This window comes from Vicia villosa, linkage group LG6 (assembly GCF_029867415.1).
Source record: "Vicia villosa cultivar HV-30 ecotype Madison, WI linkage group LG6, Vvil1.0, whole genome shotgun sequence".
Taxonomy (NCBI): domain Eukaryota; kingdom Viridiplantae; phylum Streptophyta; class Magnoliopsida; order Fabales; family Fabaceae; genus Vicia; species Vicia villosa.
The window spans coordinates 148,030,602-148,057,384 of NC_081185.1; the positions used below are offsets into that span (position 1 = coordinate 148,030,602).

Genomic DNA, 26,783 nt, shown 5'->3' on the forward strand with positions numbered 1-26,783 from the left:
TTAAAATTATAAAAAAAATGTTAGATGGATGGGATTTGAACCCTGAACCTTAAAGTTTTATTATGAATTAAAAAATGAATTAAAATTAAAATTATTTTTTTGTAATATCATCGAAACAAAATTAAAAATAATTATAATATACTAACTATACAGTTATATCAAATTTGCTTTCTAGTGTATGAGAAAAATCTGAAAATTTTCAATTTTTATTGGAGTTAGTTATCAATGATGTAAATAAAATTTTAAATTAATGAGAGATAAAATTTTCAACAAATGAGAGATTGATCCTACAACCTTAAAGATTATGATTTAGTTTTCATATTGTATACTTATTAAAACATTAATACATTAGATTCTTCTTTTTGTCATATTGATTACTTTTTAGATATTTTGAAGAGTAATATTCAAATGAAATTCATACGAACTAAAATCACATTTAAATAGTATTCAAACTAAAATCACAATTAAATAATATTCAAACTAAAAGCACAAACTAAATTATTATTTTCTTAACTAATATTTAAATACAATAAATAATTTTAAAATATCTTTTTATCACTTCAATTTTGTCAGATTGGTTTTTAGGAAATAAATCATTAAAGAGAGCATTGCAACATATTGTAAATAAGACACATATTTGCGACTAAACTATGAAAAAAACACAAAATTATTGGTATGTTTTAGAAATATTTGTCAACGATTATTATTAAAAAAATACTGGTCAATTTTTTTTCGTTAATAAATATATTTAAGAAATCATGATAAATATTTTTCACAAATAAATAAATGAAAAAAATTCTTTGATATGTAACACAATAAACAAGTTACATATTATTCATAATAAAAATTAAATAAATATTAAAGTTAATCTTTCTATAAAAATAAAAAATAAATTTTTATTTAAGAGATTCTCACATCAACATCAAAATTTAAGGAAATTTCTTTACCCACCTCCCTACTTTCTTGGTCACCTCCGATGAAAAACTCAAAATACCCCTAACTTCGGAAATGCATTTCCGAAATATATTTTTTTCAAAATTTGTCTTATTTCGGAAATGCATTTCCGAAAACACCGTTTTTAGAGAGGGGTGTGTTCGGAGATGTATATCTGAAATATTCCAAGACCAAATTGGTCTTGGAATGTTTCGGATATACACTTCCGAAAGAATTCAATAATTATTAAAAAATTAAAATCAAGGTGAATCAATACAATTAATAGGTATAAAATCAAGGTGAATCAATAAAATGAATGTGAATCAATAAAATCAAAGTGAATCAAAATTTCCTAAACAATTTTAAAGTTAAAAATTATTTTACTAACTTATATAAATCAAAAACATTTTAATTTCATAAGTAAATTTTGAATTATATATAATTAAATATAAAATTTATTCATTAAATAAAATTAAGACAAAATCTTTTTTTAATTTTTTTAAACTAAATAAAAAATTATAACTCATTTTTAATTATGAATCAGAATAGAAATATACAAATATATAATAATAATTATTAATTTTGTAAGTGAAATATATAAATATATAATATATAAATATATAATAATTATTATATAAATATATAATAATTATTATAAATTAAAACACTCATTTTTTTAATTTTTTTAATTATTATATAAATATATAAATATATTTATAATTAATATATAATAATTATTATATAAATATATAAATATATAAATATATAAATATATAATAATTTTATAAATATATAATAATTATTATTATTATATAAATATATAAATTAAAACACTCATTTTTTTAATTTTTTTATAAATATATAATAATTATTATAAATATATAAATAAAAAATTATAACTCATTTTGTAGATGAAATTATTTTAATTATTTTAATTAAAATTATTTTAAATTTTAAAATATGAATCATAATAGAAATATATAATAATTATTATTCATAACTCATAAATTATATCAAAATATATAATTATTATTATTCATTACTCATAAATTATATCAAATTTATGATATGTGAATTAATTAATATCCCAAAATTTTTAATTTTTAATTTTGGAGATTTTTAATTTTTTTTTGTTTTTTCAGAGATGCATCTCCGAATTAATCAAAATCCCAATTTTTGGGATTTTTTCGGAAGTGCACTTCCGAAATCTGGAAAAATTTAGAAAAAAATATTTCGGAAATGCATTTTCGAAGCAGGGTAAAGTGAGGTTTTCGCTGGGGGTGACCCCCATAGGGAGGTGGGTGAAGAAAAAACCAAATTTAAACTTATAATTGTTCAGTGGAAACAATTTTTTACTAAGTCAATTTGCAATAACTTTCAATTATTTATATTGTATATTTTTTAATTATTTATGTTGTATAATTTCAATTATATTAATTAATTTTATATTATATTTATTTAATAAATTTAAAATATTGTTCATTCTATATTTTAAAAATAATTTAAATAAAAATAAAATTTTATAATAAACCTTTTCCACAGGTAATTGGCTAGTATATTGTAATTTCAAGCATAATATTGTCGTCAATGCACTTTGGATCCTCTCCTTCATTTTTCTCTCATTCCCTCACCATCCTCTCTATCTCTCTCTTAATTTCATTCTCTCTCTTTATTATTTTTTATTTTTTAATGATGAGTGAAAGTGAGATTAAGAGAGAGATAGAGAGGATGGAGAGGGAAAGAGAGAAAAATGAAGGAGAGGATCCAAGTCCGTCGTCAATGAGACAACTGTTAGTAGTTAATTTTTAATTAAACATATACTTAAGCATTTCGATTTATTATTTAATTTGGATTATTTTGATATTTATTGAGTTTTAGCGTATTTTGAGCGATTTAGTCGGTATTATTTCGGAATAGCAAATCGAGAGTTTTAATATTATTAGTATTAGAAAAATTATTAGAGCAATATTTAAAGTTTTGAGAATTTTTCGAGTAATTAAGATTAGACCGAATTTGAGACATAGAGTAATAAGATAGTGTATTAATTCAGTAAGTGGGCTAAGTGAATAAGTGAGTTACTATGCGTGTGATTTTTATAGGCCCAAATTAAAATAATGGAGAAGTGAGGTATACACCTAGGTTTTTAGAAAAGCTGAAACATAACAATTGGGAGCAATAGAAGAGTAGCAGTGAAGCGGAAAATAGGAGGAAAAAAGGTGATACGTGAGCTATGCCGGAAAAGAGAAAACAGGATAATTATGCGAAGCCGAAAAGCTTGGATTCGACCGGAATTTCAATCGGAGGAACGAATTGTAGAGCGGACTCCGAATACAAGGTAAGGGTGGGGTTCTTGCTCTATAAATAGGGATATGATGAATCGTATGTGGGGTTTGGGATTATAATTTTATCTCTGTTTGGTATAATTTTTGGTGTTTGTTGTTGTGTGATTTTTCTGAAAAATTCGTACGATGAATCGTTGCTGCGTTTGTATGATTTTATTGTTTTACTGTTATGTGATGTTTCTGAAAAATTATACGATGAATTGTGTTTCTGTGATGAACATCGAATGACTATGCTTAATCCATAATTCTGCTAATGATGTGCTACGATTAATTGAATCGACGATTGTGTGACTGATGATTTTTTGTGTTGTTGAATTACTGGAAAATATGAAGCGATTCTGGGAATGATTTGAATTGGGATGAAGAATAGAAGAATTAGGATTCTGTGGTGGGGGCCACATGATTATGGGGTGGGCGCCCCATACATAAGGGGTGGGCGCCCTGTATGATGAACAAATGGGGGTGGGGGCCCGATAAGAGTGGGGTGGGCGCCCCAGTACAAGAGAAAAAAAAAACTAAGTGGGACGGTTGCCTTAATATTAAGGGGTGGGGGCCATAGATATTTTCCACTAATGATTATCTACCTAAGTGCTAGTATCCATGTTTAATATAATTTTGGTTATACTAAATGACTTAACCAATTTAATTAATAGCAATGACAACTATGATATTATTTAGTATAGTCATAGGAGTTTAGACTTAATATATTCCCACCATTTTCTTTTAACGAATTCAGTAACAACAGAAAAAATAAAATGAGACTAACAACGAATTTAATTAGGAGAATTGGGATGACTTAGCAGGATTTTAGATTACAACAGTGAATTACTCGTGTGATATTCAGTAGTGGATGATCAACTTTAAATATTAAAATAAGTAAATTTATAATAGCAAGTAAAGGTGAATAAGAATAGAAATGGAAGTATTAGTAGCAGGTTTTGTTGCACATCCGTAAATGACTAGTTGCATAACAAAGATAGTAAGGGGTAGTAACAAGTAGCAGAATTTATCCCCAGTTATTATAATAACAGAAATGAATAATAATAACTAAAATAATCTGGGAAGGACCATTTCGGGGTTAATCCGCTAACCGCTATTTTCTTGTGATGTATTGCGATGTTTGTGTGGATTAATTGTGTTGATTTGTTGTTGTTGAATTGTTATCGTTGATTGGTTGTTATGATATATTGCGATGTTGTGACATGACTATTCTCGTGGATATTGTGAAGTGCAAGAATTATTGTGATGATGTATTACCTCTAATTATTGGTAATAATTGTGATATAGGCGTATGCCTCGTGACGATGCTGTTGTGATTATGTATGTGATGTTGCATTCATCGAGTCACATACAATGCATTTTTATGACGGCCTGGATTGGCAAACAGTGACGAAGGCTTATGCCTGTTTTGATGCCTCTAATAACTGACAATTAGCGATGAGGGTTGAAGCTCTGGGTACCACATGCATGTGCATTTGTTTGAGTCTCATTTTGTTGTGCATGATTATGAAGTTATGTGAATTGCCATGATTTGAATTATGAATTCATGTGATGTATTTTGTGACGTGTATTGTGAATCGAACCATTTTGGGTGAAGAAATGATGTGAAGTGAAGTGTAACAATTATACCGCGACGTGATGAATTTTATGATTTCTAACTCTAATATACTGTATATCATAACTTTATTTATATGGTTAGATATCTCACCCTTTTATTTGTTTCGTCGTTACCTTTATACTGGTCAATATCTAATATGGTATCAGAGCCTATCGATCGGACCATGGGTTTTTCATCATTTATATTCATGCACAAGCCTCAAAATAGTGATGGGCGTGAGGGGTGTATTGAGAAGATACCAAGTCTTGCATTGACTAGAGATAGAACTTTTAAAGAATTTATATAAAATGACATCCTTCAGCTTACAAGCCAATTCTATAAGTATGCGTTAGGTGAATCTCTAATATACATAAATAATCACATTTTGGTTTTAGTCTATGTAGTTTTACTGATATTATTTTGGTTTTTTAAAATATATGTTATTTAGACGAGTGTGATAACTCATTATCTGATAATTGTTAAAAGGGAAGGGAAAAAAATATTATTCTACTAGTAACATTTTATACTCTATATTGATTGAGTTAACTAAGTTATTTTTGAGAAATTATTATTAGTCTAGTTCTTTTTTATTTTCTATGCACAATTAAATAATATCATTTCTTAAATATATGTGAAATTTTTACCATGTACTTATAAAAATTGAATGAAGATCTCTTATTTTCTTTGAAATGCTTGTAATTTACCTTAATTATCTTTCTTTAGGAAAAGATTGCTAGGAATGAGAAGAATATCCAATCCCATCTTTCGAATGCCATGTTAGAAACATCAAGAAATAAATCATTACAATTTGAGAAAAATAATGTTCAAAAACTTTCTTCAATAATGGATCATCCTATTTACAAGTTCAATGGCTCAACCACTCAAGCTTTGGAAGAAGATGACAATGTCTACATTCTAGATGCATTATTTATGGAAAGTGTCAAGATCCCATTCGTGAAAAAATTGCCACCATATACAGTTTGGATCCCTTTATCCAGGTACACTTTACTTATAAGTTCCAAATATTTTCCATGAATCCTCTTAAATGCAAATTATATGAACTTTGATTCGTGTATTCACTATTTTTTTTAAATTCATGCAAAACAGAAATAAAAAAATGACGGAAGATGACTCAAGTGCTAGAAGAAAAGATGTATTTTATGATCATCGTCAAGGTGTAACAATAATATGTAGTGATAGTGATGAAGAGTTTGAACAGGACGAGAAAGCTAAATGCGCCTTTTCAGAAGGTGAAGACAAATTTTTGAGGTAAAATTTAAATTTAATACAAACTTAAAATTTCTTGTGCATCATATTTTTCTACTTTATTCAAAAAATTCAAGTTGATTATATACTAAAAAAATGCTATCTTGATTGTTTAATATATAGGATGGTATTTGAAGAACATGGTTTAGTTGAAGAGGTGTTGAGTATTGTTAGCAAAGCAATCGAGCACCCGAGTTCTGAAATTCTGGTAATTATAATACGCATTGTCTATCAAATATATGTTGAGAATTAAGAGATTTATGTATAATAAGAAACTAATTATTTATTATTTTGAAAAAATCTTGTCAATTAAAATATGCAGGAGAGGTATAAAATTTTAGAGGAAAATGACCAAAGTTCTATATATCATGAAGAAAGTGAATCTCACATTGAGACATTTTTGAACAAAAGTTTGAGCGAAACTTTAGATGCTTTTGACCCTCTTTTATGTCGTAAATGCATGGTAAATACTTTAAAATTATCATGTTTTTGTAAATTTTTGTCATCATTATGTTGTCTATTATGATTATGAATATATTATATATGTTTATTTTTGTGATTTTATTGTACTTTGTAGATCTTTAATTGTTCTTTGCATAGAAATTCTCAAAAGATAATATATCCGTTAAGTAAAAAAAATCCTATACATTCATTTCTTAACATGCAAATTCATTAATTAATAAATAAATTTTGATGATTGTTTAATTTTCAGAGGGAAAAACAACTAACTTGGTCAGGACCAAAAGGTGAACAAAAACCATGTAGTGACCACTGTTACATGGCTAATTCAATGGAAGGACAAGTTGAAGAAGATTTGAGTGTTTCAAATTGGAAACTTTTGGAGAAAGAATTACACTCGAAGGGAGTAGAAATGTTTGGGAGAAATAGGTATGAACCTTTCTTGTTTTTTACATTACACTTAAAACACAGACATAAATTTTGTAGTAACGACACCTCTGAAAAAAGATGTGTTTGTGTTTATGTCAGTGTTGGAGACTAACATGACACTAATATTTATGATTACGTTCGATTTATTATTATTATTTTAAAATATTACTAGGATTGGCATGTCAACATACGTGTCGCGTCTGATGTTTGTGTCAGTTGTCGTGCTTCACAATCACGTCTGACTAATTATACAACTCATATGCTCTGCAGTTGCCTTATATCTAAAAACTTATTTTTTGGATGGAAGACTTGCAAGGAAGTTGCTAGATACATGCAATATGAAATGTCAATTCTACATGGATCCATGAACCAAAATGGAAAATTTAATGAAATATCTTCCAAGCCACGTAGGGGGTCAGGTTGATGTACATAAGGTATATCCTTATGCACGGTGCATAAGTCTCGTACGAGTAATATTTAAATTGTTTCGAGTAACATTTTAGTTAGAAACGAGTAATAATATCTTAATCCATGAATAATATATGTATTATTTATACACATCTATTAATTATGAGTAATTATTAATTGTGAGTAATGAGTACTTTATTCTGAGTAATATTTACATTATTCTGAGTAATATTGAATTTTAACTATTTTGAGTAATATATTCATTGTTCTGAGTAATATTTATACTATTTTGAGTAATCTGTATATTATTTTGAGTAATAAATATAATACTTTGAGTATTATAAACAATATTTGAGTATTTATGAACCGTGCATAAGGATATACCTTATGCACATCAACACATCCCCCACGTAGGCATAAAAAACAGGTCAAACCTAAGAGGCTTAAAAAATCTTCAAAGTCAGCAGGAGTTCCATCTACGTTTAAAAATATGACTAATGGGAAAGAAGCTAATATTCAATATACACCTTGTGAATGTGAAGGTTTGTGTGGAAAGAAATGTTCTTGTGTTAATAATGGATTTTGTTGTGAAAAATATTGCGGGTATGTCAATTATCATTCAATTATATTCTTTTTTGAAAAATATTATTTATTTGAACAATTCTTTAGACAGAGTAATTAGTTGTTAATTAACAAATTTTGTTTTAATGTGGTCTATTTTTTTTAGGTGTTCTAAGCTATGTATGAAACGATTTGGAGGGTGTCATTGTCTTACGGGTCAATGTAAAACTCGAAAATGTCCATGTTTTGCAGCAGATCGAGAATGTGACCCAGATATATGTCGGAATTGTTGGGTTAGGTAATGCCTTTTTGTTAAATTGATTTTATTGTTCTTATATATTTTATTATATTCTACATGAATGATTATGTAATATTATTTCAAACATGGTGATTAAATTATCCAAATTGCCATGATTAATGTAATGAATTTATTTATGTTATTTTTTATATAGTTGTGGAGACAATTTATTAGGAGAGTCATTTAATCGTGGAGAGAGTCAATGTGAAAATATGATATTTCTTTTGAAGAAAAAACAAAAGGTAATATTTTTTGATGGTCTTATATATGTTTAATTCATTAGTTTGTGAATATTTACATTGTTTTTTATTTTATTTTATTTGTTAGGTTCTTTTGAGAAGGTATAATGTTGTTGGATGGAGAGTTTTCTTAAAGGTTGAAATTTTCTCACTTATTTATATTATTTATTCTTTAAGATATGAAAGTATATATATTCTTATTACTAATTGTTAATGCATTTCAGAACCCTGTGAACAAAGATGAGTTTATAGGAGAGTACACTGGTGAAATACTCACTCATGAAGAAGGTGATATACGTGGAAAGTTATATGACAGTGCAGACTTTTCTTTTCAACTTGAATCATGATGTAAGTGTTTCGTATGAACTATTCGAGACATTGATGATTGTTTGATCATAATTCAAAATATCAAGTTTAAATCTAAACACATTGTCTAATCTTTAATTAAATAACGAATGATGTTCTAATATTCTAACTATGTGAATGCGGAGAATCTTCAGTATTGCCTTGATGCTTATCGCAAAGGAAACAAGTTAAAATTCGCAAACCACTCAACAAATCCCAATTGCTATGCAAAGGTTAGTCTAAAAACTGCATTATATAAACTTACATTGTGAATTCTATTGTGGAAATTTCATAATCAATGTTACTTTTTGAATAGCTTATGTCTGTTGCTGGAGATCATCAATGGGAATATTTGCAAAGAAACGCATTGAAGCCGGTGAGGAGCTTTTCGTTGATTACAACTATGATGAAAAACTTCAAAGCCAACGTTGGTTTCGTGAATTTGTAGATGAAGGTAAATCCAAGAAACGTGATCCAACATTTTCTGATAAAAAAACTAAGTTTCGTCGTTGATAGGATAAATGGAAAACTAGTGTCCAATTTTTATTGTATTTTCTCTCCATGAACAATTTTGAATTGATCATGTAGTGTTTGAAATTGTTGTTTCTAATACTTTTAAGTTATTTTTACTGAATTAATACTTTAAACAATACGGTGTTTGTATTGCTATCTTTTTTATTCTTTTATAATTAATGTATTATTATTGGAACAAAATATGTATGAGTTGCATAAGAATGACAAAATCTATTTGGATTCATTTATATGAATTTATCTATTAACATAAATTTTGAGATTGTTTAGAAAAATTTATAAGAATAACTTTATATGTTTTTTTCAATTTACTTTCATAAATTTCTCTAAATATTTTGTGAAATATTTTATAGCATATATAAAACAATTTAAAATTATTTTACCATTCTCTACATAAATAGCTTATGTAAATTTATATATAAGAATTTAAATTGATAAACAGTTGTGCAGATGCAAATAAGTTTTTTTTATCGTAAACAACAATATGTATTAGATAAAATGAAGTACAAACATGGTGAAACACAATGTGTCTGAAAATTCTCATCGACATTCTAAAAGCAATATTAATAACTAAGTCAATCAAGATTTGGACATCAATAAATCAATAGAGTATTATCAATCCATTTTTTAGTTCAAACAACTAAGCAAAATTCTTACACAAATGATAAGTGTGTTTAGGAATCAAAATCTTTAAATCTATTCGGTTACAGATCATTTCTTTATTTTTGGGAGACGTGGTTCGATTATACAGGTTTTCATAGTTGATTAAACTCACCATATGTGAAGGAATCATTTGTTGAGTGGAAAAGAGAGTCTTATTTACAACAACCATTGTTAGACTCTCACTCATAAACGCATTTCCTTCATTCAAACATCTTTAAGGCATTCCATCAAATACCATGAGTACAAACTTAAAATAGACTAAACATAAGAGAAACACGAGAAATTAACTTGCCATCCCATAATTTGTACCTGCCACCCCCCCCCAAATTTTTTAATTCCAATTTTACCCCTGTTAATAAAATTTGAAAACCAAAGAATTTTCGAACAAAATTTCCGGTATGCACCTCAAAATTTTCGGTAAAAAATACCGGAAATTAAGTTATTTTTAAATTTTCGTTACAACATACCGGAATTTTAGTTTATTTTAAATTTCTGGTATACCAGAAATTTCAAATAAACTAAAATTCCAGTATGTTTCAATTTTTTGTTTTTGTAAAAGGTTGAGATTTTGCCGTCACTTTTGGAGGGTCCTGATTGCACCGACACATTTGTGTGGTCTAGAATGCACGACCATTTGTATAAATAGGGGTGTTATGGTTATGTGATAACACATCATTTTAACAAAATGCCTCTTCCTCAGTATTTTATCAATGTAGAAGTGTATTTCAATGGCCGCAACCTTGCTGTTCTAACCAAGATTCCAGATGGGCCTAAATCCTTTGCCACCTTGAAGGAAACGTTGAACAATTTGCTGCCTGATTCTGATAACAAAAGGGTGACAAAGATCGAGTTTTGAGAGGACTGGATTGATACAAGTGGAGGGGTGAAATACAACTTAATCGAGTTGAAGAATGATGAAGATGTGAAGGACATTTGGAAATCATTTCGCCGTAGGATAACTAAAGGTCCGTTTGAATTGGATGCGCAGATCCAAAGATCCGTTGACGATATAATAAAGTGTCTGATTCGTCCAGAATCTTCCGGTAGTATCTAGGTTTTCATGTGTTTGGAGTACTTTTTATGCTTGTTTGTTGTTTGTCATCTGATGTTTGTTAACTATGTTTGTTTGTTATTTGTCATTTGATGTTCGTTATCTACTCGAAACATGCACTAGCCAAAAAAATTATGCAGCAAAAAAGAATCATAATTTTTCCGCTTCTAATGATGTATTCATTTGCTTGAAACAGTTAAGAATCATAAATTTTGCATAGTATATCATAGTAGTGTAGTGTAAATGTAATCATATATATAGTACACGAAAAGAAAACATCTTATAAATCTTACAAATAGTGTCAAACATAATAAAAATAAAATTACATCAACCTAATAAAAACACAGACATCAAAAGTGTCACAAACTGAGATCGATGAGACTAGTAGTTCTAATCCATATTCAAACAAAAAAGGCCTCCAAAAAAGCATAGCTCAACAGTAAAACATTACTTCTTCAACGTTATCCAAGATAACTGAACTCTCCCGGAGCATAGTCGACCAACGCATTACCATGTGTTGTATGATGAAAATAGATCCAGTGCAGATCAGCTACAAATGATGTGAAGTATTGTGACATGTATTGTGAATCGAACCGTTTTGGGTGAAAAAATGATGTGAAGTAAAGTGTAACAATTATACTGCGACGTGATGGATTTTATGATTTCTAACTCTAATATACTGTATATCATAACTTTATTTATATGGTTAGATATCTCACCCTTTTATTTGTTTCGCCGTTACCTTTATACTGGTAACGTGTAGGTGGTAGCTTTGATGAAGATTTAGACGATTTGAGTCGAGTCGGTGGTCGCTCTGATACGTAGCACTCGGGGGGATAAACGCGTGTTTTAATTATTTGTTACTTGCTGAATTTTTAGTGATGTTTTATTGTTGAATTGTAGCTTAAAGCTATATTGCGAAGATGCTATGATTAAATTCAAATTTTGTGAAGTTTTGTGATTCCGCTGCGAGATTAAATAATTTTGTTTATTGAAGTGATTTTGAGGATTAAATTAAATGTTATAATTGTCCGTTTTAGTTATATGTGCTATGTATCTGTGATGAAAGCATGTATGCCATAAATGATTTGAATGACGAAATGTGACATATCAATTATTGATAAAAGTTTTTAAATAACTCTGGTTTTTCATTATAATTATCGAATAATTTATCGGGTAGAATTCGGGTGTTACAAATACCCTTTGAGTAAACACGAAAGCGACGATTGAGCAAGTGAATACCAAGCACAACAAAGTTATAAACCCTAATAGGCCTAAGACTCATATGGACCATAATGTAAACCATTATTCCAATTAAGTAATACAGGCTTTGCTTTTATAAAAAAAAAAATCAAAAGGTTGGTTATGTATTAAAAAAAATAGTAAAACATAATTTTTATTTATTGATTAGTCGAGTTAAAATTTTTCAAAAAAAATAATATTTTTAAATAGTCTGCAGGGAAACCCATGTTGCCTTACCTTCTCCCTTTTTTCAACATGATAAATTGGAGGCTCAAAATCTCAACTCAATATGTGAAAAATGACAGGTAAATGGGTTCACCCAACCCATTGTACCATCCTTAGTGGTACAAGGTCAAATTCATATCGAAGACATTAATATTATTTTAAAAGAGAATGATTTAGAACTTTCTTTTCTTTTAATAATTTTTATATTTTAATTTTTTTTTGTTGCTTTAATATAAAAAATATATTTATTTTAAAATTATTATTTTTTAATGAAAATATACTAAATTTTATGATTAGTATTAGCACCTCAATCAATTTATTATTTTTATATTTGTGGTGTTAACTCAGTGGTAAATGAATTGTGACCTCAAAGTATTGAGTTGAAATCCCTTCTGACGCAATTGTAAAATAATCATTAATACCAATTTCAAAAATAAAATTTCCCCTTTCTCAATTTTGTTTTTGAAAACCAATATATCATTTTGAAAAATGATTGTGTTTAGGGCTGTGACGCGCCCCCAAAAGAACAACATTGTTCCGCACTCTTATTTAAAATGCGACATTGGTTCTTTTGCTTAATTTTCATACTCTCACTCTTCCATCAATTCTTATCTTTTTTCCGAAGCTATTTTATGTATTCGCATATTCCTCAATGACCTCAAATGCTACCGACTGTGCCTTTGAATTTCAAGTTCGTTTCTCTTTTCACTCATATATTTCTTTTGCTTTGCTCGATTTATTTAGATTTTTTTCGAATGACTGTAATTAACAATTATATTCTAGAATTTTAAAAACCACAATATGGTAAACATATTTTGAACATGACAATCAAATTATCTTCTTTTTTTTAGTTCATAAAGCTCATATTGATATTTTTCAGATTTGTGACCGCAAAAATAAAAGATATACAATGTAAATTAGTCTCTAACTTCTCAATATGAAAATTAAATATAAAATCATTAAAGCTTGAAGATACCATGTTTTAGATCTCTTATTGGTTCCAGATCCAAAATCTAATCAACAATCTTTTTTAGATTTGAATCTGATAATAAAAGTCAAACAAAAAAATGAGCTTCAATCTATGATACACCAAAACAGTTTTAAATTTGAAAAAAAAACACAATCCAACGATTCAATCAATTTTCGTGACAAAAAATGAACCTCACTCAAGCATCCTATGGTTGACCTTCACCACATAATGAAACCAAGAATTTAAGTCTGGAATAAATAAAATATGTACAATGTAAATTAGTCTCTAATTTTTTCAATATGAAAATCAAATATAAAATCATTAAAAATTGAAGATACCATGATTTAGATCGATCATTGATTCCAGATCCAAAATGTAATAAACAATCTTTTTTAGATCTGAATCAAAAAATAGAAGACAAACAAAAACATGAGATTAAATCTATGATACACCAAATCAGTTTTCAATTTGGAAAACAAAAAAAACACAATCAAATGAAGTATGCACCGAATTAAAGGTTTAGAGGTAAAGAAGAACACAAATGATGTATCTTGGTTCCTCTTACAAATTAGGAGTAGTCTAGTCCCCTTGCACTTTCAAGATATTTTCACTATAATCAAATATAATTACAAATGCTCAAAAACACAACAAGGGATTTCCAAATGCTCAATCATACAATCAAGAGACTTCAAATTCTCAAGCAACAAGCAAGAGACTTATAACAACCTATCTTACATATTAAAGATAGTTTAAGACTTACACTTAATATACACTTAAAGATGTAAACAAAACACAACACAAAAATACTGAAAGACTTAAGAACTTATAAGAATATATAATTGATAATAATTTATAAGTTTAAGCTTGTGAAATAGTTTTGACAATGTAATAACTATTTGTTTGTCAAGGCGTAGTGTTGTGTTTCTTCTCCAAGTTTACAACTCCTTTTATAGAGAAACACAAAAGAGTCGTTAGAGAAGATTTCATGCACAAGGAGTCATTGAAAGAAGTATCATAAGAGACGTTGGAAAGCTTCTTGATATGGTTAATGCCGTTGAGATGCTGTTTGAACAACCTTTGCTACAAGAGGAATTATCAGTTGCAATCATTCTGACTTTTGTAGATTTCTACTTAGTCTTCACGTGATCAGAAAAGGACAATCAGAAGAAGACAAAATGTCTTCAGAGTTTGATAGTGTACTATCAGAGTTTCTTGATTCTTGAGCTTTGACTGGATTCAAATTCCGAGACTTCGGAAGATGAATATCAGCTTCTGATCCTTCGGCCTCTGAGTCTTCAAAGGTTGACTTCTTCAAAGTTTGAGTCTTAGGTTTTGATCCTTCCGAGGTTGACTTTCTTCAGACTCTAGTCTTCAGAAGTTAACCTATTCAGAAGTTGATTCTTCAGAATCTGCATATTAAGGATTTTCTTTGAATGTTCAATGCAGTGTTAGAACTGACTATGAATCAAAACATGTTCAAAATGAAAATACGATAATGAAAGGGTTTTCTAAATACAAAAACCCATGGTTTAAGCTTTAGAAGCTCCAGGATAGCTTTGATATCAAAACCCATTTCATCTTGCCTTGCATACACATTCATCATCTAGAAATTTCATCTCTTCTTGCTTAGCAACCATGACCTCTTGAGTGGCAACTACAAAGCCAATTTCTCTTATAGGTTCTCACGCTTTTGGATGGAAGAAGCTACATACTCAGATGAGAAAGCCTTGAGATTTTCGAGGATTGCATCCATAGAGGTTCTGAGAGTGTCCCATCAACCATATTTTGAACCCTACCAAAGATAAGAATTTTAAACTCTTTCATTCGGTATTTGATGTGAGGTGGAAAGTTTAGTTGGAGATTTGGGTGAGGTGTAAAGGGAAAAGATAAAGGTACTATGTCAGATTCTGATACAACATCTACTTCTCTATTAGGAGAAGAGTGATGATCAAAAGGTGGAGACTGGTGGTTAAGGATTATTTATGGGACAATTTGGTCTATAGTGGCTTATGGTGGAGGTTGGCTATGAGTGACTTGTTCAAGGTCAGTTTGGGATGCAATTTTTGGTTAGGGTTGCACAAGGTGGTTTTAATTGATTTTTTGGTCAAAGGTGTCTTGTTCAGCTCCAGTCTGAAGTTGAGATGCAAATTGAGCTTTAGATTGGGACTGAACAAGATTAGGTTAAGGTCCAGGGTTAAGTTCGGATTAGCCAAGGTTTGTTTCAACTTTTGGTTGTGAAGTTTCAGAAGTTGTAGCATTAAATGGTATGGACTTAAGAGGTGCAACATTCAATGGTTTAAACTTTGAATAATCAAAGTCAGAACATTCAGACGAAGAAGGTGTAGAGGTTAATGATGATATGGTATAATCAAAGTCAGAATATTTGTGAGGTAGATTTAGATGGCTTTTTTTAAGAGGATTCCAAGATTTTTGGAAAAGAGGGTTCCTCATATACTATATCCAGTTCCAGTTGGTTTTGTTCAGAAGTGAACTCACCAACTATTTTCCTTGAAAATACATCTAAAATAGATGGTTTGAGAACATTTTCTAATGTCTGAATTATGGTTGGTGTTGCAGAGGTTGTACTAGGTTTGGGAGAATTCATGATAGGTTCTAAAGATAGACTTGCGTCATGAATGGGTAAAGGTGTGAGTTCATGTGAAGGAGAAGGGGTTAGTAATTTGATGTTAAGGTGGAAGGAAGAATCTAGAACTATATCAAAGTTATGATCCAAATTGTTACATGTTTCTACAGTTTCTGCAATACCTATAATTTCTTTCTCAGTAAGTTTATCCTCCTTCACAGTATCTTCAACTTCAGACATTGTTGCAGTCAGAGGCATTTGAGGAACCTTAACAACATATGGTTCAATCTAAGCATCTTTGTTTTATCTCGTAACAACTTCTTGAACTTGAGTCTTAGAAGCAAACACTTTTCCAATTGTTGATTCCCATCATTTGAAGATTCTTCAGTATAGATTCAACAGTAGCTACAACATCCCTTGCTTGTTTCCTCATAAACTCAGCTGCATAAGGTTCTTTCACAGCCATGTCTTCTAGAACAGGCACCAGAAGTTTGGCACTTTCTTATACAGAGTATAAAATTAGTTCTCGAGTCTGTTTCTTTATTCCCCTTCTTAGAGGTTGATCATCTTCCTTTTCTTCTCATAGAAGAACCATTTTTTTAATATCTTTTTCTCAGGATTATTTGTGGTAGAAGATGCAACAACGTTATGAGGAATTCTACCACTTCTTATCTTGGTAGGCATAAAAAATAATAGAGGCTACAACTTCTTTTATCTATTTCTGAATTTCCTTACTTGCCATAACTTTCTTTTTATGTGGCATATGAACCTCCTTATTTTTCTTTAGAAGCAACTATCTTCCTTTCATTAGAATTCTTGTATCTATATTCAGGAGCATTTGAAATGCCCTTCATATGCACAGTGACACCAATTTCTGCTTTATAGTATAATTAGGGAATTACGCTCTTAGTTTAATTATTTGTGCAAGAAATTTTGCAAATGCGATATCACGACTTAACAGTAAACATACATATGACCATCTACTAGATGTATCAATTAATACCATAAAATACCTGAATAGTCATGATGGTGGATTGATGGTCCACATATATCACCTTAAATTCTTTTAAGAAATGCAGATGATTCTATCTGAATCTTACCCGGTGAATGCTTTGTTATTAGTTTGCCCATAAAACAAGCTTCATATTGTCTATATTCTTTTGTAAGTTTTAAACCTTTCAATGGATGATCACGAATACTGTCAACTATTTTACGCATCATTGTTGAACTAGGATGACCCAAACAATCGTGCCATAAATCACACTTTTGAGACCTTTTTTTTTTGACAAAGTTAAAACTTAATAGTTGAAATGTTAAATAGTTCAACTAAATATTAATGGTCCACCCCATTTTAAAGACTATTTAACAAATTCTCAACAAGATTTATCTATAGCTAATATGTCTTTCCCAATTAAATCTCTTAAATAAATTCATAAAATTTTTATTCACAACCTCAAATCGACCATTTTTACCTAATTTATCTTAAAAATCAAACAACCAAACCAACACTAAGCTTTAGAAAAATGAAGTACGTAAATAAAACGCAAATTCGTTATTTTCCATTTCTCAATCATAAAACGAGTTCGCATCGACAAAATCCGACGTGGCGAAACACGATTGGCTAAAACAACCAAAGGCTGAAGATGATTGGTTAGTTTCGCAACGAACACGTTGCAAAGCGTAGATTCGACTCCATGAGTCAAGTCTTCGCGGAATCACTTCCACGCCTGTCACTGTAAAAGCTCCGTCGTAACTGAAGAAGCGATTCCACAACACATTCATACGCCAAACGCGACATAACACATTTCGTTTTTCATCACAAACCCTAATTCACATCGAGATCCGAACGAGTATAGTAGAGTTTCGGAGAGATCCGAATCTTCAATGGCGCATCGAAGAGCCAAATTGCTGTTCCTTCTCTGCGCTCTTTGTTATGCACTCAATTCCTTTGCCGCGTAATTTTCATGTTTTCGTTTTTTTTCATTTCCGTTTCTCTGTTTGCGATTTCGTTGGAAAATTCTGATTCTGTATTTGTTTGTTTGATGTTTCGTTACGCAGAAAGAGCTATTACGATATACTGCAAGTGTCGAAGAGTGCGGGGGATGATCAGATTAAGAGAGCGTATAGGAAACTGGCATTGAAGTATCATCCTGATAAGAATCCGGGGAATGAAGAAGCTAATAAGAAATTCGCGGAGATTAACAATGGTAGTATATATGTATACATGTATCGTTGCTTTTGTTTGTTTTTATTTGGTATTTTCATGATGTAGTTTGTGAAAATAAGATTTTTAATATGCTATAAACTATTTTCAGAAGCTATCATTGAGAGTTTATGAAAATAAGCTGAAAATAGGTTATGATTATGTCATAAGTGGTTTGTATAAGCTTTCCAAAAAAGTCTCACAAATGTGTATGTCTGTGGATATGTTCAATTGAGTTAATTTAAATGGGCTCTTATTTTTTGTTATTAATGGCTGCTTTTTCGTTGTTGTCTCTGCCAGCATATGAAGTGTTGTCCGATAGCGAGAAGAGAAATATTTATGATAAGTACGGTGAAGAGGGTTTGAAGCAGCATGCGGCTGGTGGAGGAAGAGGTGGTGGGATGAACATGCAGGATATTTTTAACTCGTAAGATTCATCACTCTGGCTTTTTGTATATTAGTTCTTAACCTATCAATTATCACTATTACGTTTAAGATATGTATTCTCGGAGTAATTACTATATCTTCACTTGACCTTTTTTTTTACTTGCATTGATATATGGAAACAAAAAATCGCATGATACATGTTTGTGTACAAGAGAAACAATTATAGAAAGCTATAAAGGTTTTATGTTATTATAAATACTAGCATACTCTAATCAGAACCTTCATATGGTTTTATTGATTCATTGGTTTTCTCTTGTCAGCATCAGTTTTTGATGCTACAAGTTTCAATCTAGCCATTTGCGAGCAAAGATTATGCTGCCTTGTGTAGTTGGATTGCTATGTTCTTGATGTGTATTTGTATTTATGTAGCTATTTTTGTATGTTTAACTTATAATGTGGGGCCCAGTTTTGAACTTTCTCTTATTAATGACACTGATATATGAATGTGTCTCAGTTTCTTTGGTGGGGGATCAATGGAGGAAGAAGAGAAAATTGTGAAAGGTGATGATGTTATTGTTGATTTGGATGCAACCCTCGAAGATTTGTACATGGGTGGTTCCTTGAAGGTGAGGTCACATTTAATCTATCAGCCAATGCTCCGAGTTCAAGCAATAAATCTTTATACTTTCCAATGTGCAATGTCTTTGTGCTGTAGTATCATGCTATTTCTAAACATCTGCAAATTTTATTTGAATAATATACTAAATGTGCATTGGATAGATTCAAGATTATCACACTGGTTTTCATATGACACATGGTAACGGAAAACTCATTTTCATTTAGCTACTTCAACCAATAGAAAACCAGAAATAAAATTAAAGCGACTTAGAAGAACTACTTTAGGGGCTGAGATGCAGAACTTACATCAACCTGGGCCTCATCCATCTAAAGTCAAATATAACATATTCCACACACATATGAGACATCATGTATTCCTGGAGGCTGTTCTTTTTCCCCCTTTCAAAATTTCAGATGCTTTAGTTTCTATTCTATAGTTACATATTTGCATTGAGGAAACACTGTAGTCTGTAGCCACTATATAAACATTATCATGCCGTAGTTGTAAACTATAAGTGGTTGAATTTATGACTCGAATTGTAGAATTTGCAAGTCATTTGTTGATTGTTTCTTTGTGATCATGGTATTGTAATTACCAGGTCTGGAGGGAGAAAAATGTTGTAAAGCCAGCACCTGGGAAAAGACGCTGTAACTGCAGAAATGAGGTTTATCACAGGCAAATTGGGCCTGGAATGTTTCAACAGATGACAGAGCAGGTAAAAACATCACACTGAGGTTGTTGATAGAAAAAATATTTCTGTTTATCTTGTCCATATTTTAGGGTGTATATTTAATACTGCAAACACACTGACTTCTAGTGTCAGTGTTTCATGACATTTTATTGTATGACTATGGAAATGTTTACTTTATATAATCATACTCACAATTTCTTTTTCCTTATGTGTTGGAGGGGATTATAGGGTGAAGGTTTATTTTTAATCGTGTTCTTAACTTTTATGAAACTTTACACTTCTCTTTCTGATATTTACCTATCCAGGTCTGTGACCAATGTGCTAATGTGAAATATGTAAGGGAGGGATATTTCGTCACAGTTGATATTGAGAAAGGCATGCAAGATGGCCAGGTAAACATTTAAAGTTTGTACATACGGTTTAGTCCATTACGTAAATATGCATAATTTCATGTTTTGCTACCCATTTCGCTTTTAAGCTCTACACTTAGAAGCATGTCTAATCATGTGGACATATAAATTATTAAGACAATAGCTCTGTATTATAATTCTCGGCGCATAAGTCCCACGTCAAGTAGTATGAGATGCATGATGGAGTACTTAAATAGCTTGGTTTCTCCCCAGCTTTTAAGGGAGCTTCTCCAAATGCTTGTCAAATGGTATCTGGGTAGGTTGCTCGTGTCTTAGAAGAGACTACATATATACTGTTGATCGGAAAGACTAAATGTAGCGTTGTAGAGTGCAGCCACCAAGATGTCGGCTCTTAAGTTCCACTTCAAATAATATGAGATGCTTGGTGGAGTACTTAAGTGACCTTGTTTTTCCTCTTCACATCTAGCTTTTATTGGAGGGTTCCTCGTTGGATCAACTTATTTTGGTTCAGGCCAAAGACGCCAATCTTATACATATATTGAATTTGAATCTTTTATTGATATTATTAGGTTTTCTAAGTTGATCAATAGATGCATTTTATCGTCATTTGTGAGTGTCAATGTTCAAGGATCTCAGAACTATTGTAAATGTTGAAGAAATTATTCTAGTTTGGATAAACATCAAGCACAGCCTTTAAATAGTTGATGGCTTCAGCTACTTGAATGAAACAAGATTGTGAGAGTCATCATAGAACATGAGATTTGAGAATTGATAATATGTAGATGAAGTTTTTAATATTTCAAAGATCCAGATTTAAATGGTTTGTCATTTGACTTGATTCACAATAAAACATTGTGATATCAGTTTGATGCTTGCAGCTAATTCTAACAAATGGAAAAGGTGTATATTGTCAGTGTTGCTAGACTTTTCAAGTTTCAATTTTAAGGGCGTGCCTGGTTATGTTGAAAATAGACCCTTGTTTTAACTTCAGTTCCGATTTCCAAACTATGTAGAGGAGTGAAAACCAAAACCAGTTGAATATGCCTCACCATTTTCTGTACCCTTGATTCATTTCCCATCTTTGTTACCAATCATTCAATTGTTATATTACAATTGAATGATGAGAAATGCTCGATGTTACGAAAGAGAGGCAAACATAACGGACGAAATGCACTCATGTTAACTTGTTATTACCATTTGTCCATTATATATTCTATAATTCACCATACTACCTGTGTATGGCTAGGTTTTTCGACTGTCGTTCCATTTCATGAGATAACGCGTGGTACTATATCGCATAACTCTTGAATGATATGTACACATGATGATTTATGGAAGCTTGATGAAAATGCTCAGTTTTTTCCAAACTAAAATTTTACTTGAATGATGACCATTGCAAATTTTTGTCCTTTTACAGGAGGTGCTATTTTATGAGGATGGTGAGCCCATAATTGATGGAGAATCTGGAGATTTAAGGGTTAGTAGCAGTGTTTTTCATTTATGTTAGTAACTGTTTAGGATGCATGTTATTGTGTGTGCAGTTTGCTGACAATCCTTATGTTAATATGAACAGTTTCGCGTACGTACCGCACCTCATGATCTTTTCAAAAGGGAGGGCAATGACTTACACACCACTGTCACTATAACTCTGGTAAGTATAAGCAAAGCATTATTTCATTTGTATTGTACCTTTAGGATTTCGGATTACATTTTAAGTCTGTAAGTTGTGTAATTATTAACCATGATACTAGTAAGTATCAACTACTAGTAACTAGCATGATTATGCAAACCATTAACTGCTCTCTGATATTTGTATCCTAAAATTCTGAGCATAGAAGAGTTTACTAACCTTAATCTTCTTTAGGTTCAAGCCCTTGTTGGTTTTGAGAAGACACTTAAACACCTTGATGAACATCTAGTGGATATAAGCGCAAAGGTGAGCATGAAATATCTTCTTTGCAGATCATAATTGGTGTTGATCCCCCCCACCCCAAAAACATTAAAACACACATCCACACCAAGCACCAGCACATGAGGCACACAACTAACTTACTTCTTTTGACCCCTCAGGGAATCACAAATCCAAAACAAGTGCGGAAGTTCAAAGGAGAGGGTATGCCATTGCATATGAGCAATAAGAAAGGAGATCTTTACGTCACATTTGAAGTTCTGTTCCCCACCACACTTACAGAGGAACAAAAAACAAGTATAAAAACAATTCTTGCTTAGAATACATTAAGGATACGTGCTATTTCGCTCATCATGTCCTCAATATATTATGAGTAGGAGGTTTTGTTGTAAGTTGCAGCAAACACATGCCTTGGGCTTCTCGCCAATATTTTTTGTTAGTTAACAAATAGATACCCCTTGTTTAACTATTTTTGTTGTTGATAGTGATGCGTCGCCTATGATCCTTGTCTTTCCATGTCAGTGCCTTATTACGGTGCTATTTTAATAGGACACTAGCTGAAAGAAAAACATACATGTATTAGTTTCCTTTGCGTTTGCAATGGGTCATTTTGTAAGCAAGGTGTAAGGCAGCCAATGCAACAAATTATCCCAAGCATAATGAAGAAAGACTTGTTTACCGTTTAATTAAAATTTCACCGTAAAATCAAATCCCAAGTGTTAGTCTAAGGAGCAATAATAGTAGTAAACAGGTTCAATGGAATATTAAAGGGAGAAAACAGAGACTACTGGAGGCAACTCAACCAGGGATTGGCCCTTGTCATCACAAAGGGCATGCGATTGATCCTCATTCCTCAAGGAGTATTAAACTTCAAATTTTCTAGTTCTATTAGTATTGTTGGTTGGATAAATTTATATGTACCTCTTTAACTGCAGTATAAATAAATAATTTTGATTTTATAAACTTAGTGTTGGTAAAGTAAGTTTAAAGTGTACTAATTTATATTCAAATACTCTTATGTTAGGCATTTTTAATATTAAAATATCATAATCTGACAATCCTGTGTTAAAATTACATTTCAGTCAATTATGTAGGTAAGTAACAATTGAAAGTGGTTTCAATTTGTGACAAATAATACTTCTAGTATTTATTTATTTATTCAAAAGTATGTTTCTTTTCTTCAACACTGTTTTTGAAATCAAAATTATTAGTTTGTTCGAATATGTGGTTTTTTTATAAGCAAAAATTATTAATAAAAGTATAAGGAGTACTCAAATCCAAAAAACGCTTAATCAAAATTTAGAAAATCTAAAGCTGAGTGTAATCAATTATACAAAATGTTACAACAAAATTTTCTATTGCCAATGGTATGCCAGGACCAAGCCATCTTTGATGTTCATGATTAAATCATCGAGTACACACGGTTCTCCTTTGAATAGGAAGTTGTTTCTCGAAGTCCATAAGGACCACACACTAGTTAACCGAATTGAACACAATTTCTTCTTCTTTATCTTCCCCACCAAAGCTTGAGTGAAATTTCTCAGGTGACACACCTCAACATAGTTCTCCATCTCCTTAATATCCAACCAACCATACTTGCTACTCTAAACTTTTTGACTAATTATGCATTTGAACATGAGATGTTCTAAATCTTCAACCTTCTCTTGGCAGAATACACAAAGCTCTTGTTGTTCATTTCGAATTATCCCCCTTTTCACCAATTGATCTTTTGTAGGTAGTCTATTGAGCACCACCCTCCATCTGAAAACCTTTAATCTTGATGGGATATTAGTCTTCCAAATCCTCTTGAGTGCCACCTTCGATTGAGTTTCCATAACCTCTTCCAAATCACAATCACGAATTAGATTGTAACAACTTTTCACACTAAAGAAACTTTCTTATTAAACTACAATTTGTGATTGAGTTCACGTGCGGTGCGATTGTAATTTCTCAAAATATCAAACACCTTAATCTTTTTCTTCCTAACTCTTTACGTTGCTCAAATCTCTGTTTTGTGAATTGTTGAACTAAAGTTTTTCGTCAAATAACTTTTAAATTAGTGTAAAAAGTTTGAAAAACAAGTGCAGCACCATGTTAATCACATGTAATGTGATTGATTCATATAGCTAAATCAATCCCAATTTTGATTGTAAATTGAATAAATTATTTTTTAGTAAATTAATTATATTTTTAAATGTAATTAACTATAAAAAAGTGTACATGTGACCTTTCAAAAAATTGTATATTGAATGTTCGTCACATTTTTTTTAATGAAAACATTAGAGGTAATGCCAAAAACCATAAAAAAATTTAAAAGCAGACATTCGTAACTTATTTATTTATTTATTTACAAATTCCTTCCTAATGCTTATAAGAATGAAATAAAAAAGGAAAATGCTAATTGTTAAGAAAACATAAAAACAAGAAAGGCAAGAATAAATCTCAACCATTCATTATCACCACCACCCCATGATTCCTATTAAAAAGGAAATTAAATTAAAAATAAATTAAAATTTTTCCTATAATATAGTGACATGTGGACATTCTTGCATTTCTTCACCAATTTCCTTCGTACTAAATAGCATTACTCAATAAAAAAAGTGAGAGAACAAAATTAAGATTTAAATTTTCCATAAAATCAACACAAGAGGTTCGCTTTTTATAAATATGTGAAATAAAAAAGTGCCTATGAGCAAAGAACGACATACATCTAATCCAAACTGCCTTGACTTGCCAAGGGATCAGAGAAGGCTTGATAAAAACTTGCCTAACATTAAAAGCTTGCAACATTTGGCATAAACGCCTTGGACATCCATCTAGTGATGCTATGCTTCACATTAATAATTTTTTTCCTTTACCTGACTTAAATACAAATGGTTTGTCTTGTGATACTTGTTTTTATGCTAAACATAAAAGTATGCCCTTCCAAGACAATAACGTTTCTTCTATGAATTGCTTTGATCTTATCCTTATGGATATATGGGGACCTCTTTCTACCCCTTATGTGTTTTGTTACAAATATTTTATAACTATTGTAGATGATTACATTCGTTTTTTAAATATATCTTGTGAATCTGAAATTTGAAACCATTGATTTAGTCAAGTCCTTTGTAGATTATCTTAAGTTCCAATTCCTTTCATGTGTCAAAATAATTTGATTTGATAATGGCTTTGAATTTACTTAATTTTATTTTCAATTAATGGGATCCATCTAGAGGTGTCAATTTAAGGGGCCAATTAACTTGGGCCCTAGCCCCTATAATAAGAGGGCCTAGAATAATTTTAAAATAGTAAGCCCTCAAATACATAGGGCCCAATATTATAAGGCCCCAAAATTTTAAAGAGGGCTATAAGGCCCCAAATAAAATAAAAAATTTAATTTTAAAAAATAGAATAAAATCAAAAAAATAAATAACTTTTAAATAAAAAATTTTAAAAACATGTTTAAAATTTTCAAAAAACAAACAACTTGATAAAAACTTTTTTTTTAAAATTTGACAATAAATAAATTAAAAATTCTGTTAAAAAATTCAAAAAAAAAAGGTTTTCTAACAAAAAATTTTAAAAATAAAAAATATATTTGAGTATATAAAAGACAAACAAACAATATATATATATATATATATATATATATATATATATATATATATATATATATATATATATATATATATATATATATATATATATAATTAAACATGTTAATTGATCAATACAATTAATAACCAAATTTTACGACTGTAACATTGAAAAAAGCTCTGAAGGTATTTCTATAGTTTATCTACTTATTAGTATAATAGAACACACAATTTAGATAGAAACAACACATTGTTCATTACATTTCTATAGAAAATACAAACAACATGTGGTTCATTACATTTCTAAAGCACATACAAATATACACTTCCATTAGTCACTGTCAAAATACAGTTCCAATTCTTAAGCACATACAAATCTACACTTCCATTTCTAAAGCACATAAAAACATACACTTCCATTAACACTTTACAGTACCTTAACACTTCCAACAATATCTTATATAGCAGAAAACATGTTTTTTATAATATATACATATCATTGCCAACAGCCTGAACCTATTCTTCGACGAAAAAAGAGTCTTTGTATCGTGCGTGCTACAGGAAATGAAGCTTTTGTGAGTTTTTGGAATAAAATAAGGCCCCTCCAATGGGGCCAAAAACATATGCATTATACAAAGGGCCTAAAATTTTAGGGCCCAAAATAAATCTCAATATTTGAGGGCTCAATATAATAGGGCTTTAATGGAGTTAAATAACTAGGGCTTTTAATGATAGGGCTTATTTGACAGCTCTAGATCCATCATCAAATGTATTGTCCCGGCACATCCCAACAAAATGAGATTGTAGAAAGAAAACACCAACACCTCCTAGGGGTGACCTATGCTCTCTTATTCCAATCTCATTTCTCAAACATTTTTTTGG

General features: G+C 30.4%; 2 protein-coding genes and 1 long non-coding RNA gene across 3 annotated transcripts; 2 read left to right on the forward strand and 1 right to left on the reverse strand.

Annotated features, from left to right (window-relative positions):
- Positions 1-3,163: 3,163 nt before the first annotated feature.
- LOC131614961 (histone-lysine N-methyltransferase EZA1) lies at positions 3,164-9,390 on the forward strand. The gene is given in 15 exon segments (XM_058886491.1): positions 3,164-3,268; positions 5,596-5,870; positions 5,980-6,141; positions 6,262-6,346; positions 6,461-6,601; positions 6,716-6,767; positions 6,876-7,026; positions 7,849-8,037; positions 8,162-8,293; positions 8,448-8,535; positions 8,621-8,668; positions 8,757-8,891; positions 9,024-9,110; positions 9,194-9,215; positions 9,218-9,390. Coding segments are annotated over 15 exon segments (1,845 nt in total).
- An 8,318-nt stretch (positions 9,391-17,708) lies between these two features.
- Positions 17,709-22,939, forward strand: LOC131610416 (dnaJ protein ERDJ3B-like). The gene is made up of 10 exons (XM_058882363.1): positions 17,709-18,098; positions 18,202-18,350; positions 18,647-18,773; positions 19,248-19,359; positions 19,951-20,067; positions 20,349-20,435; positions 21,832-21,891; positions 21,988-22,065; positions 22,279-22,350; positions 22,485-22,939. The coding sequence occupies exons 1-10, from the start codon at positions 18,028-18,030 to the stop codon at positions 22,641-22,643; spliced, it is 1,032 nt and encodes a 343-aa protein (XP_058738346.1). The 5' UTR covers positions 17,709-18,027; the 3' UTR covers positions 22,644-22,939.
- A 645-nt stretch (positions 22,940-23,584) lies between these two features.
- LOC131610417 (uncharacterized) lies at positions 23,585-25,273 on the reverse strand. Its single transcript, XR_009286470.1, has 2 exons — positions 25,032-25,273; positions 23,585-24,163 (listed from the first exon to the last, which is right to left on the reverse strand). It is a non-coding gene; the product is annotated as an uncharacterized LOC131610417 (long non-coding RNA).
- Between the last annotated feature and the right edge of the window lie 1,510 nt (positions 25,274-26,783).

Bases quoted from the DNA above. Each gene is read 5' to 3' on its own strand.
- LOC131610416 (XM_058882363.1), top strand. From the start codon at position 18,028: ATGGCGCATCGAAGAGCCAAATTGCTGTTCCTTCTCTGCGCTCTTTGT. The intron at 18,099-18,201 runs GTAATTTTCATG...TTCGTTACGCAG, and splicing joins GCACTCAATTCCTTTGCCGC to AAAGAGCTATTACGATATAC. The intron at 18,774-19,247 runs GTAAGATTCATC...AATGTGTCTCAG, and splicing joins ATGCAGGATATTTTTAACTC to TTTCTTTGGTGGGGGATCAA.